Genomic DNA, 21,733 nt, shown 5'->3' with positions numbered 1-21,733 from the left:
CTATCTTTCAATTTTCAGCTACTACTAAAACTTAATTAGGATAATACCCGAGTATTCCGAATTCCATGGTTGCTTTATATTGGAAGGAATCTCCATGGGAGCAACCAGTGCAAAAGCTGCTTCCTTTTCCCACGGGCTTATGTTTTTAGACATGATTTCCGTGAAATTAACAAACTGCACCAAAGGAAAAATGTGCTTCAATAAGTTTCTTTTTCTTCAATAATGAAATCATTAAAAAATATTAAAATTAATCTTGAAATTCCTAAATATTATTATTTGAAAACAATTAAATAGATCTTTATACTTTAAAAGCTTACGATTAGATTTCTAAATTTCTAAATTACTTTAAATTAGATCTCTGATTAGGGGATCTATTAAGATTTCTTCAAGTACATCAACTAAATTAAAATTTAAATAATTTAGAAATAATGTCACTAGTTAAATAAATCGATATTCTTATATATTTGAGATTTTTTTTATTAAGTTATATATTTAATGGAACCTTTAACATAATCTTAAAGAAATCCTACCTAGATGCAATTAAAAATGATTTATAAACATAATAACCTAATTATTCACTCAATTGAGCTTGTACTAGCTATTGTTATACCTGAAAATTATTGTAATCACGTGTCGGTATCCTGTCATCAAATTTCCTCATGTCTTCCCAAGACCCGTCACTAACTCCAACCAGAACTATCACAAGCGGATATGCGCTGGTATCAGAAATTAAAAAAAAAAAAAAATAGATCATATATCAATGTTAATAAGATAATAAGACATGCATGTTTTTATTTATTTTTATGTTTATGTTGTTTATTGGTGTGTTTTGTATAAATATAATTCAACAAAATTGGCATCACTAAAAAAATACAAGACTCTACTTAAGCCAAGAAACAAAATCAGTGACAAATAACTCTTAGAGTCTTAATTCCACAAGTATGGAGAAAATAAAATTGATAATTCAACTTCAAAGCATCTAATACATCATGAAGATTTTAAAGACACGGATTGATGGGTCAAATATACATGCCTCAAACATTTCAGTCAAAGGATCCTTCTTTGAATCCTGTTGTTTCCTTCTCCTCCTTGAATTCCCCTTAAAATTCTCAAAATCTGACTTCATGCTGTATCGAGTTTTCTCTAATACATCTTCCAGGGAGTGCTCTGCCACAGGGTAAGTAAATCCCTGGCACATATGTCCAAATATAATTAAAAAACATAGGAACACTTTATTTTCATCGAAATCCACAAATATAAATTGTTAATATGAAATATAAAATCATGCATATCGGTATGTGCATTGTTGGGGCATTTGCAAAGTATTTGGAGAACATATCAGCATTAATGGTGGCACTCATCAGAATGAGACGCAAATCCGGACGCCTTGGAAGAAGGTCACGCAAAATTATAATTAAAAAGTCTTCATTCATGCCTCTTTCATGAATTTCATCCACCAGGAAATGAGGAACACCTGTCAAGTCTGGGTCTTGTAACTATTTAACAACAAAGACAGTAAAAACAAGCCCACTAGTTGCTAGGAAGAATATAAGAGCATCCCATATATAGATGCAAAATTCTCAACTATATATTCTTCCTCTTTCCAATTAAAAATAGAAATTGAGTTATGGACCAATCTTGTAATCACCTAGCTATTCTATCCTCTCCTCACAGTATGAATTTTATGTTCTATACAAGAACCAGTGACACAATCTGCATGCAGAAACAGTCCCAAAAACTTAAACTAGGTGAAGGCTCACATTTAGTTTTATAAATTTATATCTAACTCAATTGATCACACGAGCATTTAGGACCGAAAAAGCACAAACTAACCTTATGTTGAAATTCATTTTTCTTTTATTTGGAATATTGGGGACAAGAAACAATTTTCTGACCATTATACCATGTCATCATCAACTCTCACAATTCAAAAGATTACGCTATTAGAAGAAGGCTCATAAATGATTTTATATTTACTATAAGTATGAGACGTGCAACCTTAAAAAACTTAGGAAAAATAGCATAGGGAACATCAAAACCTCAGACAAATACCAATGAGTGACAATAGAAGAAAAACTGAAACATAAACATGTTTAGATAGGATCTGGAATCTAAAAAATAGGAGACTTTCAATTTGAGAGGAATCTAATATTACCAACTGTTGAAGTAATACACCAGTGGTGCATAAAAGAAGGTGTGTTTCTATAGAACGTTTTGATTCAAGACGGATTTGGTATCCAATTGCTTCCCCAAGACTCTCACCTCTTTCAGGAGATATTCGAGCTGCAACAAAAATTGTAGATACTCGACAAGGCTGAGTACAAATTATGTTGAAATCAGCTTCACGCAAACAAGACATTTCTTTTTCCAAAAGGAATTGTGGCAACTGTGTTGTTTTACCACAACCTGTCTCTCCTGAAACTACTAATATCTGTGCAAACACATGCCAAATTTTATGATGTTGAAGAACCAAAGGTATAACTATAACCAATAATAACTACAATTGACGATAATTCAAAAATAGTCAAATACAATGTAGGAAAAGAAGTCCACACTACTAGAAAAGAGGGATTCTACATCGGTTATTTGAAGCATACTATATCGATTTACGATCGTCGTCGTAGGGAACGTCATAAAAAGGGGAAGCCTTTTCTACGATGGTCGCGAACGATCGTCTTAGAATGTTAAACATTCTACATCGGTCGTCTCAGAATCGATGTAGAATGCATTGCATTCTAAGACGGTCTTTGACACATGTCCGTCTTAGAATTGTTAGCATTTTACATCGGTCGTCTCAGAATCGATGTAGAATGTATTGCATTCTAAGACGGTCTTTGACACATAACCGCCTTAGAATGGTTAGTATTCTACATCGATCGTTTTAGAACTGATGTAGAATGCCTTTTTTATTTTTATTTTTTTAGTTCGAGTTACTTTTATTTTTTTTTACAGAATTGAAAGCTAGGTTCTTCAAATACTTGCAATAAACACGTGAAAATATAAAATTAATTAAATTTTATACAATGAAAAATAACAATATATAAATTCAAGATGGTACATGTTAACCAAACAATGTTTATCACTCCTTCACCTAAACCCTTCACCTAATTAATTCTCATTCTCACTGCCCTTCCTGCAAATGCCATATAGCACCATCTGAACTAGCCCCGGCCCAGTGTAAACCCTCCCACATTTCGAATCTGCAATTTAAATTAATTTATATATCGTGCTAGCTAGTAGAATATGGAATTGAATGGGCTGCTTACATAAATGCATTTGTCTTGCATAGACAAACCATACATACTATAGTAATTTATTCTGACAATCTACATAGAAGTATGAAGTGACAGAGAATTAATTAATTGATGGAAAATAAATATAAGCTAAAGAAGAGGCAGAGACAATCAAGTACCTTATTTGTGGCGTGGTGTAGCCTACCATGTCCTTTAGGATTTCATCATTTCATAGGGGTTTCCTATTGAGTGTGCATCGAGCAGCATACACAGGTGTTGCGACAGTCACTAAAGGGAGGAACAAATTTGCAGTTTCGTAGCGCACAAGGCCAAGTTCTGCTAAGAAAAATGCCATGTTTTTCGTCAGCATAATATGAATTAAATGACAAGTGAAACATGTAACCTGTATTTGATAGTTTTTTGTATTTGAGTTCAAGTATATTAATATTACCTGCGCCATGTTCTTGGTGAACAATTGCAGCATTGTCTAGTGCAGGTACAATAACGTTCTGAAAACAAACATAAGGCCATTGAAAGAATGAAAGTGCATTAAGTCTTCGTAAGGATTGTTCAAGTACAAAGCATATTTAAAATGAGACCGGAAAATAACTTCTTAATGGTACTTTACTTTCTTCCCTTGTGTAGCTCTTTGCTTGTTAGCTTCAACTTCTAACACCTTTGCCAGATTCTGCAATCAACAGGGACAAATTCACTGAAAACGTGATGCATAGATAGATGTTTAGTTCAAGTTCATTGCCAAATAAAGATATAGCAAAGAACACTTAATTTGCCAACAGTTTTGCATGGATGTTCCTGCAAGTATAACAAGCAAGTCTGGTTAATAAATAGCAGCAAGACACAAGGCAAGCTACTCATGAAGAGCAACTAGGAAATTGAAGAACCTTGTTATTGGCCTTGAAATCAATTTCCCTTCAGTGATTCTAGGCACCTCCAAATTACCAATGTCTCCAAGAACTTGACGGCACTCTTGTCCAACTTCCATATCTACACTACTAATAAATAAGAAAAATTAAGATACACTACTAATAAATAAGAAAGCACAGCTTCAAATGAAAAACACCAAATTGCAAAAACAAACCTCAATACATCCAATTTGCTCAAACAGCAGATATGGCATCCATGTGTGCTCCTCTATACACCTTTTGTCTTCAAGTAAGTTGCATCTAAATGCCATAATTTGAAGAACATCCTTGCAAGTTACAAAAATGCCTCCAGCTCATTACGAGTATACAAATATTATATAAGTAAAAATTAATCAACCATGTTTAACTTAAGTAAGGAACAAAGATAAATATATGAAGTATTTAAATACTGTTAGAAATGCATTTGGGATTTCTTTTCGTAAATTCCAAAGATATTTGTTTAAATTAAGATTCTCCAAAATCATATATAACGAGATATTTTTTTTGCAAAATAATTTATGAAAATGATAAATTCTTTATTCTAAAAGAAAAGGATCCGATGAAAATTTTAAAACCAATATATGCCAATAAGGATTAGATTAATGTTCAAAAATTTTGAAAAAATGTACCAAAAGATAATAAAATAGGTATAACTAATTTTTGCTGCAAAAGAATTAAAAAAAATCCAGACAATGATTTTTAGTAATTAGCTTATCTACATATCTATTTTTTTTATATAATTAAGAAATTAAGAAAACTAGTCTTGATTTCAAAACATAACAAAAGACATTAAAAACTTAATAATTTCACAAATGTTTATTGTGGAGATTAATTAATTAACTTCTGGAGTCATGTATATTTTGTTCAGAGCATGAAAAAAAGTTGCACAATAATTTTGAGATTCAATCTTAAATTTAATTACTATATGCATGTCAGTTAAATTTTTTAACAAATATTATTAATTAATAAAATTAATAAATATTTCATATTAATGATATGATATTAAAAAAATATTAAAATTACCATCACGAATAAACATGTATATATATAAAGGGCACTCCAATTCATCAGACAAAACGCAAAAAAAAAGTGCACTCCACGTTAAAGCTGGTTTATTTTTGCCCCCACCGCAGCCCAGAAATAGAAAATAAATACCTGGTTTTCCAAGATCCTTTGAAGTTCCTTGTTCTCTGTTAAAGCTGTTTTATTTTTCTTTGTCTCCACGTTAATAATGAGATCATCTTCATCTGTTGCACTATCTTCGCATTCATCAGAATGTAAAGCATCAGGTGATTCAAAAGAATCCTTCTCCTCTCCAAGGTTCTTGGCATTGGAAACCTGTTCTTTTCCAAATAGCTTGTTCACCACAGCATTCATTATGCTAATCTCTTCATCATTTATTCCACCACTTTCAGCTGCCCTATCAATAGATAGCTTTTCTCTTTCAGGGACAAAAGGCTTACAATGCTCCTCACAATCACAAAAATGCACAGGGAGAGGAGGAACTTTAATATTCTGAAAACTGTATTTGTGCTTTCCAGTTCCACTGAAAGGTATGGATTTCACCTGCAAAGGTTTATATGTAACATTTAAAAATCGAGTCAAATAATTTAGAACTAATATATTTATACATAATTAGAAATAATGCAAAGGCAAGAATACATTCTATATAATTAAATGATTATGTATGTATACATAATAAATGCACCAAAACCCTCTTGAAAGTCACTACTCTCGATTTCTCACATGCTGAAATAGCGATTCAGTTAGGCCATTCTCACTGTCAGCATTTTTTGTCTTGTCCTTACCCAAACGAACTTTGCGGACAGCCTGTTGGATTTGCCTTTCATGTTCCTTAAGCATTTCTTCACGATTATCCTCTGGAGCCAGCAACGGTCCAGAATGGTGCATGCGAGCATTTTTGTTAGCATAGCCCTGCAGTCACAAACAAAAGCAAGTAATTACTTGACAGCTCCATAGTCATTGAGCATAAAACACTGATTACCTAAAAGAACCATTCTCCTGAAAGTTTCATACAGGCTCCAGTATTAATTGTGAGTATGTACATGTACACACACACATTAACCACATTGCAAGGAAATCCTTATATCAAGACCAGTCTTAAAACCCAGCAAACTAATCTTTTTCCCATTCTCTGAGAGGTTCATCCAATGTTGGCTGCAAAATACTTGAAAAATTGCACAAATTAATGTTTATCAGTAATTGATTTACCTTAGTACAATCCTTATCAACAGGATGAAAGTCCTTCTTCTGAGAAGATTTGAGTCCATCTAATAATTTGTTGGACTCACCATCAGCCTGATGGCTATATCTCATGCCAAATTGATCTTCTGGCCACTGCGAATTCACACTAAAGTCACCACTCATATCAAGCAGTGAATCACCTCGAACTGCAACTGAATTAGAAAATCTTGACAATTTTGCAGTACTACCTTGGCATTAGAATTTTTGTTTTCTCATCTCAGACTTTCTTGATCTAAAGCCATGATCTGGGCAAGTGAGATTTTCCTCTTTCAAATTCATATTGCGTGAGGATCCATATACACTTGGATGCATTAACTGGCCAGAATGAGATAATACATTGAGTGCTCTTGACTTTGCAGGTTCATGGTGGAAGCCGTAATGGCCATCCTCTTGAGGATTGTACTTCTCAATAGTGCACTTAGAATTACACTGTCCTTGTCTCTGGGAGAAAAAATCACATGGAAAAATGTGTATCAGGCAAACCCAAATAACTCAAATGACAAGGAGGCCCATTAACATTGTTTTTATGATTTAAAGTACCCTCATAGTTGCCTGAAACTCAGCATTAGCATCAGGTACTGGCACAGCTTTGGACTCTCTAAAATTTCTCCCAACTGATTCATGTTCATATCCTTTATTTGCTGCTCTTCGTCTGCTTAAAAATAGACAAATAGGTGACAGGAGTTACACACTTAGACAAATAAGAAGGATCACTATCTCAAAAAGAAGAAGGAAAAAAAAATCAGATACTCATTACACTAGTTGAAGGTTCGTGAAAATACCAAGAGAACAAAAAGAAAAAAAAATGGAGAACTTTTCTATCGTTCTTGTCACTGCACAGTAGATTTTGAAAATTATAATGTCATTCTGCTTGAGACTTTAGTTTACGATATCAATGGGAAAAACAAATTATCATTAAAGCACACACCAGAAGGGTGTCCAAAACAATGTGCTATTGTTGCAGATAATGCAAAACTCAGATATGACAAAATCACATGAGAATCTCCGATATAAAAAGATTCAAAGAAGAAATACCTTCTAGCTTCCTCTTCGCAAAGTTTGGCATCAAACTACTTAATTGGTGGGTACTTTGGCAAAGTGGATGGATCACAAGGACGTGGCATTGCTGTGAAGAACTAGACATGAAAAATGTCAGTGGCTAAGAAACGTGAGCACGACTAAAATTCTAGGATGTGTAACACGCATTCTGTTCAGACAAATTTCCAGGTGAACTGCACTCAAATAGAGTTATAGTTACCTCATGCTGAAGTGCTAAAGAAGCAGTTCCTCGATCTTCCGCTTGGAGCCTTGTTCTCTCTGGACTCAAGGGCACGTTCCAGAGCAACAATTGCGGTGACGGAGCGCTTTATCACCACTGGGAACTGTGAAATCTGAACGTCGTGATCGGAGAGGACCTCCGTCTCCACGTGAGGTTGCGAATTAGGGTGGTTGTGGTGCGTTTGGTTCTCCGAATCGTAGTCACGTTCGGCGAGGTCTTCCTCCGCATTGGAGTTTTCGTCATCGTCGTCCTCCTCCTCCTCCTCCTCCTCATGCTTCTGGTGGTGCCGGCTGATTTGCGAATCTCTCTTGTGCTTCCTCCATCTGGTTTGGTTCTCTGCAAAAAAAAAAAAAAAAAGCAACGAAAAGAGAAATTGAGAGAATAGTTGTGATGAGAGGAGAAATTGTGGGAATTGGAAGCGTAGGGTTGGCATTGGGGGAGTGAGGGTTTTAGAGAGGAATGAATGAGTGGATGAAAACTTGAAGGAGAGGCTGGCATGGCAAGAGGAGAGGGGTGGGTTTAAGGGAGGGAGAGAGAGAGAGAGATTCGAAAGTGAAAATAATCAAATAAAAATGACAATTCTTCAAAGAAGGGTGATTATCAAAACCGTAGTAGTCTATACATGAACAAAGATCGCCTTTGTAACATACACATCAAAGGCGGTTTTATAAAAATCATTGTTAACAGCTCTATATACTTGGCATTAATTTCAAAAATATCACCGCGTCATGTACTACATCAATTTCTAAATAACCGATGTAGATAGTGCGATATGGAAGCCTACTTTTGTAGTAGTGCCAAACAGACAATGTATCATCCATATTCACAATGTACTCCACCCATAGATCTAGTAATAAAGTTTTCCCTTTCTTGCAGACTTATTATGAATCAAGTCAATAAACTATGGTAAATAAGACATTTTTGTTACAATAGATAGAAATATCTGCCCACCAAATTCTCTTGAACATATTTCAGAAACTCAGACTTCATTTTAAATGTAGGAAGCTTCTCCCTAAATGATTTCATTACCTCCAAACTATCACTTGTCTGCACATAAATAATATCCCATCCTAGTGTTAGTTTAAAATAAAACATGAGGTTGTCATGTAGATGGCACAATACATGCAAACAAATGATACCAAATTATGGCCAAATGCTTAGGTACTTGTACAAGTTCTTGCCTTTCCTTGAGTGCAACACTAAGTTTCTCCTTAGAAGAATCAGTTTGTTGTGAAGAAATAGATTTTATAGTGGCTGCAAATTGTTTTTGTCCAAGGTCAGCTGATATAGAAGGAAGACTAGACAATGTTGCCCCAATTGATTGAGCTATTCAAAAGATTTCCTACTCTTCTCTCAATGTCTGTGGACATTTTAATCTACCAAAAACTGAACATAGTTAGCACATTTCTATATGCAGGAAGAAATAAGTAATCAGACATTAAAATAGGATAGGTATACTCCATCTCTTTCTGTGTTGATCCATGACGCTCATCAAGATCTGCACAATAATCAAGCAATGGAACTTTGCTAACGATGAGAACCTTCCCCTTACTATAAGCATGGCTTTCTTTGCCCAAGTACAAATCAAGCCATTAAGATGTTAGTTAAAATATAAAAAAATAAGATTAAGCTCAAAATATTCATTAGTACAGTTAATCTATGATTAGTATGTAAGCATATTCTATGCCACAAATGATTATTTCCACAAATTCAATTACAGTCAAGAATTTAGAAAGTTATGGTACACATTATAGTTGCCTAGCCCTTCTAGATACCAACATAATACCAGTAACAAAAGTACAATATGCACCTTCGGGTAGCCAAAAAATTGGCCAAACCAAGTACAACACTAAAACAAATCCAGACTAAATAATGTTGTACCATTTGGTTCAATGCACATTACAACAACAAAAGAAATCGGTCCATACCATAGTATGTCTGAAGCTAAAATAAATAAACACTTTATACACTATATGAGAAAGAGATCATGTCCTTCCTTCATTCATCTCAAGCCTTGACACTGACCACCCTAAAATAAAAACAATCCATAATTGAAACCACAAACTGTTAGGAAAGTCAACTATATTCTATGATTCTTGTTGTTATGAGTTAACTGTATCTCATAATTCTTGCTGTAAATATGGTAACAGTCATATTAGTCATATTAGAATGGTTTGATTGTAGGAATAGATTGTTGAGTTATAGGAGCAGAACCATCTAATTAGAGATATGTATTTGTGTATATATTGCCTCTATGTTTCTAAATGAACATACAATCAAATTATTTCCATTTTCTCTTTTCATTTTACATGGCATCAGAGCGGTAACGATCTGCTCTCTCTCTCTTTCCCTTTTTTTACCTTTCAAACATTTTTTAGTTTCTAAACCATTATGGCCAATGATGGAAATAAATCTAATTCCAATAGCTCTTACTTTCTTCACCATTCCGATCATCCTGGAACGGTTCTTGTTTCTAAACCTCTCGATGGTGAAAATTATTCGACTTGGTGTTGAGCCACTACCATCTCATTGAATGCAAAATCTAAATTTGGTTTTGTTGATGGAACCCTCAAAGCACCATCTGCCAAAACCAAACCAGAAGACTATGTAGCATGAAAAAATGCAATGATATGGTTTTGTCATGGATTCTTAATTCAATGACCCCTGATATTACAGATAGTGTTATTTTTTTTTACACTGCTCATGAAGTTTGGGAAGATCTTCAAAATTGTTTCTTTCAAAGCAACGCACCACTCATTTTCCAGATCGAGAGAGAGATTGCTTGCCTTACTTAAGATCAAATGATAGTTGCTGCATACTATACAAAGTTAAAAAAAAATTGTGGGATGAGTTAGGATCCTATAATGATGCTATTTGCACATGTGAAGCAAACAACAAAAGACGCAAGTTGATGCAATTTCTCATGGGGTTGAATGAATCTTATAGTGTTGTTCGTGGTCAACTCCTTTTGATGAATCCTCTACCTGATGTTTCACAAGCTTATTCTTCCATCATTCAAGAAGAAAAGCAACAAAATTTAGGTACAAGAAGAGAGACTATTGAAGCTTCTGCCATGACTGTCCAAAAGGAGGAACCAACAGCCCTTGCTATTCGACACAAATTTGGTCAGTCTTCTCGTCCCAATTCCAATAATCGTAAACTGCTGCATTGTTCCCACTGTGACAGAGATCATCACACAAGGGAGACATATTGGAAGTTACATGGTTATCCACCAGGATAGTCCAATCATACCACGAACTATCATTTCAAGTCCAACAACAACAATCAATCTTCAGCAAATAATGTCAAAGAAACCCCATCAGCACATGTTCAGCCCCTTGTGAATGGATTGACTGAATTACAATTACAACAAATTTTGTCTATTATGCAGGGCAATAGAGCATCTCAATCATTTGCTCCCAAGGCAAATAATGTCAGTCTTTCTTCAGGTTTGTCCGCACCCAAGTTGATAATTGATAGTGGTGCAACAAATCACATAACTTCTTCGATCTCCATCTCTACTTGTCAACAGTAAAGAAAACACTTCTTTACCACCAGTTGTTATGCCAAATGGAGATCAAGCTCCAATTATTTCAACTAGAAATTTACCTTTAAGTCCTATTATTTATTTGAAGAATGTACTTGGGGTGCCATCTTGTAAGGTGGATTTGATGTCTGTGAGTCAAGTCACAAGAGAATTAAATTGTTCAGTAACATTTTCCCCTCAATTATGTATTTTGCAGGATTTGATGACAAGGATGATGATTGGTTTGGGTCAACAACGAGATGGACTCTATTGCTTGGTTTCATTGAATAAGACATACAAAGTAAATACCATCAAAGATGTCTCCACTTCAAACACCTCAAGTATCTTGTGGAATAGACGTCTAGGACACTTATCCTCTTCTCGATTAGACTTTATGGCCAAAAACTTCCTTCATTTCCCTTTCAAGCAAAATAATGATTGTACTGTTTGTGCTCTTGCAAAACAAACTAGGCTTCCTTTTTCCACAAGTTCAATTTCCTCTGATAAACCTTTTGAATTAATACATTGTGATATTTGGGGGCCTTTCAAAGTTTCTTCCCTTTCTGGTGCAAAATATTTTTTGACTATTGTGGATGACTTTTCTCATTTTACTTGGGTTTTTCTAATGCATCATAAAAGTGAGACAAAAAAAATTCTAACCAATTTTTTTCTCTTATGTGAAAACCCAATTCAATGCTACAATAGCAAATATTCGGGTTGACAATGGAGGAGAGTTTTTTCTCTATGCGAGAATTTTTTTCCCAACAGGGCACTAATTATAAACATTCTTGCATTTACACACCTCAACAAAATGAGGTGGTTGAGCACAAACATAGACATATCCTTGAGTCAACTCGAGCTCTTCGTTATCAATCTCATCTCCCTTTACACTTTTGGGAAGAATGTGTCTCCATTGCTGTTCATATAATTAATAGGTTGCTCACACCTATACTTTCTCACCAAACTCCTTTTGAAAAACTTCATAAAAAATTTCCCTCTTATTCCCACCTTAGACTTTTCATATGTCTAGCTTATGCTACAAATGTTTATGTACCCCATAAGTTTGCTCCTCGTGCCACCAAATGTGTTTTTATTGGTTATCCAGTTGGTCAGAAAGCTTACAAATTATATGATATTGAATCTAATAAAGTCTTCACTAGTCGTGATGTTATTTTCCACGAGGATATTATTCCCTACGAATCCATTTCTCCTTCCCCAACTAAAACAGATTTTGTCCTACCCATTGTTGTCTTAGATTCCTCACCCATCCAGCCAACACATGCAGAATCTAACCATGCCACTATTGCTTCTCCAACAATCCTTTTGCATCGTTCTCAAAGAGCTCATGTTCCCCCTGTAGCCTTGAGTGATTATGTTTGTAATCAAGTAAGTTCTCCTGAATCATTGTCATTCTCATCATCTTTTCCAAGTAAAGGTACGTGATATCCTCTCTGTAATTTTATCTCATATGGTTGCTACTCACCACAACATAAATCCTTTATTGCTACTATTACTAATGATGTTGAACCTACATGTTATGAACAAGCTGCTTCCCAATCTTATTGGCAAATAGCAATGCAATTTGAGTTGGCTGCTTTAAAGGCCAATAATACTTGGTTTCTCACACCTCTCCCTCCTAGAAAGCAAGCTATTGGTTGTCGTTGGGTCTACAAAATCAAGTGCAAATCAGATGGTTCTCTTGAACGCTATAAAGCACGGTTAGTAGCAAAAGGTTACACGCAACTTGAAGGGATTGATTACCATGACACTTTTCCACCTACTACTAAAATGGCTACAATATGTTGTTTATTAGCTTTGGCAGCTGCTCAAAATTGGTCACTTCATCAACTTGATGTCCACAATGCATTTCTTCACGAAGATCTTTCTAAAGAAATTTATGTCTCTTCCTCCTGGTTTTCAACGACAAGGGGAGAACCTTGTGTGTCGCCTCAATAAATCCTTATATGGATTAAAACAAGCCTCTCGCCAATGGTTTGCCAAGTTCTCTATAGCTATTCAAGGTGTTGGGTTTATTCAATCAAAAACAGATTATTCGTTATTTACATGTAAGAAAGGCAAATCATTTACTGCCTTATTGATCTATGTTGATGACAACCTCATAACTGGTAATGATCCCAATGCCATAATTGTTCTTAAATTTTTTTTGCATAATCAATTCCGGATTAAAGATTTGCGTGACTTGAAGTATTTTTTGGGCATGGAGGTTTCTCGGTCAAAGAAAGGTATATTCATTTCGCAAAGGAAATATGCTTTGGAAATTCTAAAAGATGGAGGATGTTTGGGAGCTAAGCTTGTGAATTTTCCCATGGAGCAAAATGTAAAATTGTCAGATGAAGGAGAATTGTTGAAAAATCTATCCCCATATAGGCGACTTGTAGGACGCCTAATTTATTTGACTATTACTCATCCAAATATCACCTACTCAGTGCACATAATGAGTAGATTCATGCATGCTCCTCGCAAACCTCATATGGAAGCTTCCATGCGAATATTGCGGTATCTAAAGAACAATCTAGGTCAAGGTTTATTTTTCTCTTCCCAAAATGATTTATATTTACGTGATTTTTGTGATTCAGATTGGGGAGGTTGCCCAATATCCAGAAAATCAACTATAGGGTATTGTGTTTTTTTGGGGATCCTCTCTAATTTCTTGGCGAACAAAAAGACAAAAGACAGTTTCTCTATCATCAGCTGAGGCAAAATATAGAGCTATGGCAGGCACATGCTGTGAGTTGTCTTGGCTACGTTCATTGTTGAAGGATTTGGGGATATTGCACTCAAGGGCAACACTGTTGTATTGTGACAACAAAGCAACTCTCCACATTGCGTCTAATCCGGTATTTCATGAAAGAACTCGACATATAGAGATAAATTGTCATTTTATTCGTGACAAAATTCAAGATGGTTCAGTTCCAACTGAGTATGTTCCTTCAGGAGAACAAGTTGCCGATGTGTTCACTAAACCACTAAGGAAGGAATCCTTTCTTACAATGAAGCGCAAGTTGGGAGTTCTTGATATCCATTCTCCAACTTGAGGGGGAGTGTTAAGAAAGTCAACTATATTCTATGATTCTTGTTGTTATGAGAGTTAATTGTATCCCATGATTCTTGCTGTAAATATGGTAACAGTCATATTAGTCATATTAAAATGGCTTGATTATAGGAATAGATTGCTGAGTTATAGGAGCAGAATCATCTAATTAGATATATGTATTTGTGTATATATTGCCTCTATGTTTCTGAATGAACATACAACCAAATTATTTTCATCTTCTCTTTTCATTTTACACAAACAACACCTCTGTAACCATAATTGAACCTACAAAAACCAAAACCAGGCAAAACAAAAATCACCACAGACATCAAAGCATTACAAGCACACTCTGCTGCCATTTGAAAACCTAAAAACAATGGGGGAAAAAGAAAGTATAGATGAGGCAGCACTAGAAGTTGGAAAGAAAACACAAGATTGAAAATGGAAATTATTTCATTGATTACTTCGTGAAGTTTGCGTAGCAGTACTCCGGCGCGCCGATGGTGCGTGAGTCCAAACTCACGCTTCACAATTTCGCGCATGGATTCAACTAGGGTTTGGAGGTTGGTGTCGGAGACGAGGAAATGGAAGATGTTCTCTAGAAAAAGGGAGTTGTGGAGGATGGAGTGCACGGCGACGATTGAGCTGCAGAGGTAGTCAACGTCGAGGATTATAGCCACATGAACCAAGGAAGGGTCGCAGATGGTGGTGGTTTCGCCAATTTTTTTTTTTTGTGCGATTTGAGTGTGAATCAGAGTAGGGATGCAATGGGGGCGAAGCGAGTTGGGGGAGAGGAATCCATGGGGTTCTCTCTTCCATCATTGGATATACGCGCACGTGGTGAGGGAGGCCAAGGGTCAGCTAGTAGGGAAAGGTAATACAACGACTGTAATTTTGTAAATAAAGTGAATATAAACTAAGACGAATTTACGAAAAATCGTCGTCATTTTAAGATTTCAAAAACAGTTTTACTAAAATCTTCTTTGAAATGTTGACAATATTTATGAAAATATCACCACTATCTAAAGGACATGGTTTTTCAACAATTGCCTTTAAATGCGCGTTGTAAAAAAAATACTTTTTTTAGTATTGATATTGTATTTAGAAATATTTTAGTCCTAAAATATTTCTTATTTATCTCAATCACACAATGCCATTACTGCTTCAGTACGTACACCCGCACTAGCAAGTATTGATTGAAGTTTGGCATCTATTGTGGAAATAAATGATTTATAAAAATTCACTTTATATTAAATATATATTATTAGCTTTACTTTTGACATACATTATTCTTGGCTTAACAATCATAAACACAAACTATTACATGACGAAGATTATTACAGTCCTTACCAAGAACTAATTTCAAAATATTAAATGCATATAAATAATAACCAAACACATACATAATACATACTTGAAACAAAATTATCAATATATATGTCAATATTTAAATAATTAATTAATTAATTAAATGCATATAGTATAGGTTAAATTTTAAAATAACTAACATGACTGAAAAAACATGAATTTGTGGATAGCTATGCAATTAGAAGAATTAATATAGAAAACTCTGCTGAGAGCATATAGATAGCATGCTGAGCGAGCTCTAAAACATAATTAAGTTTGGAGAATAATTCGAGATAGTAAAAAATAGATTATTTTTTTTGGAAAATTAACTTTCAGAAATTATATATACCCTACTCAAGAGGGGATAGATATTACTCTAAAATTAAGGGGATAAAGTTATTTCGATAATACTTCGTCACTTCTTTTTACCTAAATAATTTGTTCAGTATCTTGATATTGAATTAACAAATAAACTTTTTTATTTTTTGACTTTAAATTAACAATTGTCTGAATTCTGAAATAGCATGTAGGCTTTCGAGACATTTATTTTTTCCTTTTGTATTTAATCTATATATATATTTACAAGAATGATAAAAGGTGGCATGGAAAAGCAGATAATGAGAAACATATATAATCATGAAAACGATGACTTATCTAAGAAATCCCGAGGCAAAGAAAAGATAAGTGATTCAAAATCTTCATGATCCTTAATAACAGAAAGTTCTGAAGGAGGCACTAGTATCGATACTACACATGAGTTTTATGGACCCTCATCATGTATAGTTTCTCATCATTAATAACTATAATATAAGTGTTCATTTTAAATTATTCCTAGCTAAGAGTTCCAAGATTTCAATTTGATATAGGGTTGTGATCAAAAGGAAGATTTGAGTATAAGAAGAATCAAGACCAAGTTATCAACAATGGAGAATCAAGATCATAAAGCATTAATCAACAACGGTGATGCTAGAAGTTTATTATTATTATTGGCAAATAAGATTTCACATATATGCAAAGCATAGATGTATGCAAGTAAATGCATGTGATACTAAATTGGAATAAAGGGGTGTTGTGTACTTAATCCCATGCATCTCCTACACGGTACAAGCCATCATCCTATATAAAAGTTTTATTGATTTAACATGTACTTCTGAATTACACATGGATAACACTATTCATAGTACGTGTTTAATTGTTGATAACTAACTGATATATTTAAATTACACTCAACAATATACAATATACCGTCAAGATATCGTGGCTTTGACCACGTTATTAGCATTGTAATCGATTCATAGAAGATATTCTTCCCCCAAAAAAGACTCAAATATATATGTTTATTGGTATTGACTAAATGTTAGAAGTTACTAGTAGTAATTATTAGAAATTACTTGAAGTTAAGAACCTGTATTGATAAATATGTATGTACCCATCTTTATAATGTAACAAAGGTTGAAACTTTGTCATTAAAATTTATGTATTTTGATCATTCGTTATCTGCTATAAAGAGTCCTATATTTTCATTAAAAATAACTATATTTATATATAATATATTCATCACTAGTCAAAAGATTAGTTGGGTTTCAAGCAAGTTTTCAATCACTTTCTTTTCATTTACCATTACAATCTCAATTATTTCAATTTCATTTTGTTCTTTTCTTTTCTTATCTTTTAATTCATGCTTTTTTCCTATGAGAATGTAAGATTGATTTCTGAGTTCGAAGATAATGACGGTTAAAACTGTTATTTTATTAAATTAATTATTTTAAAATATAAAATGTTAACGGTATTAGTTTTGAACCGATATAAGAATGAAATTGGCTTATTTTTAAAATTTAAAGGTCTAAAACGAAAATTTTAAAACATAAAAAATCAAAGTAGGAACACATAAACGACTTAAAAAAATATTTTAACAAAAGAAAGTATGTGAGACTATTATGCATATCGTTACACTTATAATAGCCACATGTTAAACAACTCCACATTCTTTCAACTAGTTTCTTAAAACTGATAAATTTAAGATTGATATTTTAGAGGAATTAAAAATAATCATTTGAAATTCGTCATGAACTAAAAATGAACACAATTTTTTTTAAAAAAAAAAGACTAAAAAATCAAAAATTTAAAATAATGGAGAAAATAAAATTAATTGAAGCCAAGAATTTAATATAGCCCAACCTCAACGGACTTAGGGACCGTTGTTCACCTCTGTGTGTATAATCACCATCTTCCCCAAATGGTTGGTGAAACATTTTGTCGAATCAATATGCATTATTAATGACTAATTAAGTTTCTGGTATCTTAACAACGATACCAAAAATATAACCACAAATAGCAGCAGCATAAATCTTCAATTTCATTTTTGAAGTATTATTCTTTATCCTAAATGATTATTAAAGTATAAAATTATTTAATTAATTATTCAAATAATAAAAATTTAAAATCGTGTTGAATAGTCTCTTAGATATTAAAAAATTTAAATTAATTATTGTATGTTAATAAAATATATTAATTTCGATAATATTGAATACTTAAAAAATTACTTATATAATTTTATTACTTTAATACCTAATTAAGAAAAAAATATTAGAAATATAAAATTAGTGATTTATTATAACAGAATATGCAATAAAAAATTTAACTCGATATATTGCTCAGACAGTCAGTATAAATCATTATAAATTTTTTTATAATTAAACTTGGTTCTTACATTAAAAAGATGAAGAGAGCATGTAATATTTGAGATTGATGTGAAAAGAGTCTAACTTAATTATTGAATTATATTAATTATTATAAATTTTTGATAATTTCGTCAATTCTGAGGTATAAAAGAAAAATTGGGGTGGCCCTGTTAAGCTTGAGTTGGAAAGCATGCAAGGGTGGGGATAAGATTTCGTTTGCAAATCCTTATCACGAGGGGTCTGGCACTTTCATCATATAGCTGTAGTGGGACCATAAACTACGGATTCTTTCTGATTCTCATTGTACATAGTGCCCCATCTTCGCGCCCTCCATCCCAATCTTGCCATCTCCATAATAATATACCACAATTTTTTCATGGGATCAAAAACCATCACCAACAAGCATATTGAATTGGACGCTCTAGCCACTAGATATTTGTTTTCCCAACACATATATCTTTGTCATAGGCATCCTCAAATATGGTAATTGGGTGGCTTAAGAGTTTAAAGTTTAGATGTCACACTTATTTTCTCCTACAAAAAGATTTGCTTAGGAATAATTAACAACTATGAATGGAGCATGTGAATTGAAATTAATTTGTGAAGATAGATCATGAAGGACAATGTGGCTTTTTCTGTTCATTGGCACAAGAGTCCTATTTAATCTCTTTCAAATCAAACTCTAGTTAATTTATTGATAATTAATTTAGGTTAATCCCTTAAATAGATTTTAATATTTTAAAATACTAATCCTTGATTTTCGACTAAAGAATAGCTGGATTCACATAATAAAAAATAGCTAAGGCTTGCGCTGCATTATAAATTAAAATCATAATAGCTTTTGCTTCTTCTTCCATAGACCATAAACAAGAATACACAACCTCAGCATACCATGCTACTGCATTTTATTTAGATGATCACCCAACATTGAAAAATTAATATACGACAAGTAGTTATACATAGAAGTAATTAGATGCATTGATATCCCATTTTGAGTAGCATAATCATATCAATAATGAATGGTAAGATTGATGATTTCAACATAATTTTTAGCTACTAAACAAAACATTTTGTACAGAAAAGAAAGAAACAAGAAAACTTGGAAGAATATTTAAAAGCTGAATTTGGGCCAACCATAGAAATTCCGAAATTCCATTACTAGTAAACAAAAGTGACATTTAGATTGAAGTCAAGGAAGGAAGACTCCTGTCAACAATCATCCACTCAATCCCAAATGTCAAACAAAAACAATCAACAACTCAACACCATAACTCAACCATTCCTGCCTGACTAACCACAACACAACAAAAACAAGACACACAACTGAGCTTAGTAACTCAACCTTGACTCACAGATACGATGCTTGTGAATCATGACTATACATTGTTTATTATTATTATTATTATTATTATTATTATTATCAATTATTAATCAATAAGTCTCCATTTTAGTTGCATTCTAATATTTATCCTACAATACTTCAATATAACTCCTGAAGTGTTTTTAGTATTATACCTGTTTAAAATTAAAGTTTCACCTTGATAATTTTGCTATCAAAGTAAAATTTCAATTCTAACACAGAATAGTACTATAACCACTTAAAGAAATGTATCAAGTTTTGCTAATGAATATGGGAAGGATCACTCTTCTCTTTCATAGATCACAAATATCTTGTACCAAAGATAATCTTATTCAAAGAGGGATCATTCTGTCTCCGCCTGTGTGGGAGTTCCTTGCATGGTTGAGAAACAACTGTGAGATCTCCCAAGTGGTCGACAAGTGAAACGGTCTTTCCTCGGAGAATCCAAAGTGCGAAACAGGATCTGCTTCACTGCCAGAATGAAGTCCTCGTTGGTGTTATCTGGAGGACCAGAAGACTTGAACTGTTGGCAGAACCCCATGTGTCGCTTCAGAGCCTCGTCCGTTGATATCACAATCTTCTCTCTCTCCCTCTCTTCCTTCACAGCCTCCGAACAGAGGCCACATATCCAACGACCCCCGTAGCGATCTCTCACGCGCCCAATGTACGCGTGCGTGCACTCCTCCATCAGCCCACAGCAGCAGCACTTCACCGACGACACCGTCATCTCAGCCTCCGCCCCCGCCACCTCCGCCGCCGACAGCGATTTCGTTTCTTTCAAAACCTTCCCAGCCATGGTCTCTCCTGTAATACACACCTCAGCATCAACAATCACAACATTTATATATATATATATATATATATATATATATATATATATATATATATATATATATATATTAAGAACAAGGTACTAGGATTTTGCATGTTATTTGTTTAATTTGAAAATCCAATACAAAAAGTTGATTTTAGTATTATTCATTTATTCTTGAGTGGCTCAAGTATAGTAATTTTTAACATGTACAAATCGAAATCGAAACAGATATCGAAGATTTAGAAACCTTAGTTAGTTCCTTAGGTACTAATATTTCAACTTATACAAATCTATCTAAGATTTGTTATCATATATTCTTTCATACGCACGTACCGAAAAATCTGAAGGGATTGAATTAAAATTGAAATTGGAAGATCCTACGAGAGATAATGGAAGGATCTAAAAATGGTGAGAATGTTGTTTTTGTGTGTGAAGGTAGGAATATGAATTACTTATCGCTCCTTCTCCCACTGTGTCTCTTGAACCTTCTCGCCGCCGAAAATCAGAACCCCGAACGGCGTATAGTACATCCCAGAGCCTTGAGTGGCTCTCCTTAGTGCGAAAAATTTGAATCGAATTGTACCAAGAACAAAGGTCAATTGGTCTTGTGAGTGATGGATATATGTTTTTTGTTGCCTCCACTCATCAACAACATGAGCGTGTGTTGTGTTTTGTGTGTGAGGAGTTGTGCGGAGTAGAGGCAGAGGTGTGTGTTGTGTGTGGATAGATATAGATGCTGAGATGCGCATGCGGATCTCTGTGTTGTGATTTTTATATTGAAAAAGGTTCATTGAAAGGAAAAGAAGGAAGAATTTTCCAATCATTGGAGTGGTTTCGGTGGGGGATTGATAATTTAATTACTATTTACCTAGTTACGTAAGCTGAGTGACAACATGGTGTGTTTTTGTGGTTTTACTTGGGAGACTGCGGTATAAGAAATAGTTTCGATTTATCAAGAGGTTTCTAGAAACGACAATATTCCTCTGTAGATTGCAATAATGCAGAAAATATATTTGTGCAACAAATGTACAATCCATGCAAATATATAATTGGGATAAAAAGACAGAAAAAAAGAGAAACTAACATGAGAAAAGATAAATATTAATTTTTCTACGGACATTAGTTATAAATAAAGTAGGTCATTATTTTGTGATAATAATATTAAAAGATATTAAAATTATAAATATAATGTAACATGTTGATCAATAGTCATTTTTTTTCCCTTTTAAGTCATTTTTTTCCTTAAGCAA

The 21,733-nt window shown here is 33.7% G+C and overlaps 1 protein-coding gene across 2 annotated transcripts; it reads right to left on the bottom strand.

The window, feature by feature from the left end:
- Positions 1 to 19,432: 19,432 nt before the first annotated feature.
- Positions 19,433 to 21,243, bottom strand: LOC100800490 (uncharacterized). Of its 2 annotated transcripts, none has more exons than XM_003544533.5 (2): positions 20,817 to 21,243; positions 19,433 to 20,473 (listed from the first exon to the last, which is right to left on the bottom strand). In XM_003544533.5, the coding sequence occupies exon 2, from the start codon at positions 20,463 to 20,465 to the stop codon at positions 20,013 to 20,015; it is 453 nt and encodes a 150-aa protein (XP_003544581.1). In that variant the 5' UTR covers positions 20,466 to 20,473; positions 20,817 to 21,243; the 3' UTR covers positions 19,433 to 20,012. The 2 variants fall into 2 exon arrangements, with proteins under 2 accessions (XP_003544581.1, XP_006596063.1); XM_006596000.4 differs by having other exon boundaries at positions 20,936 to 21,242.
- Between the last annotated feature and the right edge of the window lie 490 nt (positions 21,244 to 21,733).

Source organism: Glycine max, chromosome 14 (genome assembly GCF_000004515.6).
Source record: "Glycine max cultivar Williams 82 chromosome 14, Glycine_max_v4.0, whole genome shotgun sequence".
Taxonomy (NCBI): Eukaryota; Viridiplantae; Streptophyta; class Magnoliopsida; order Fabales; family Fabaceae; genus Glycine; species Glycine max.
The sequence above is the reverse complement of the archived record's forward strand: the minus strand, read 5'-3'. Positions and strand labels throughout refer to the sequence as shown.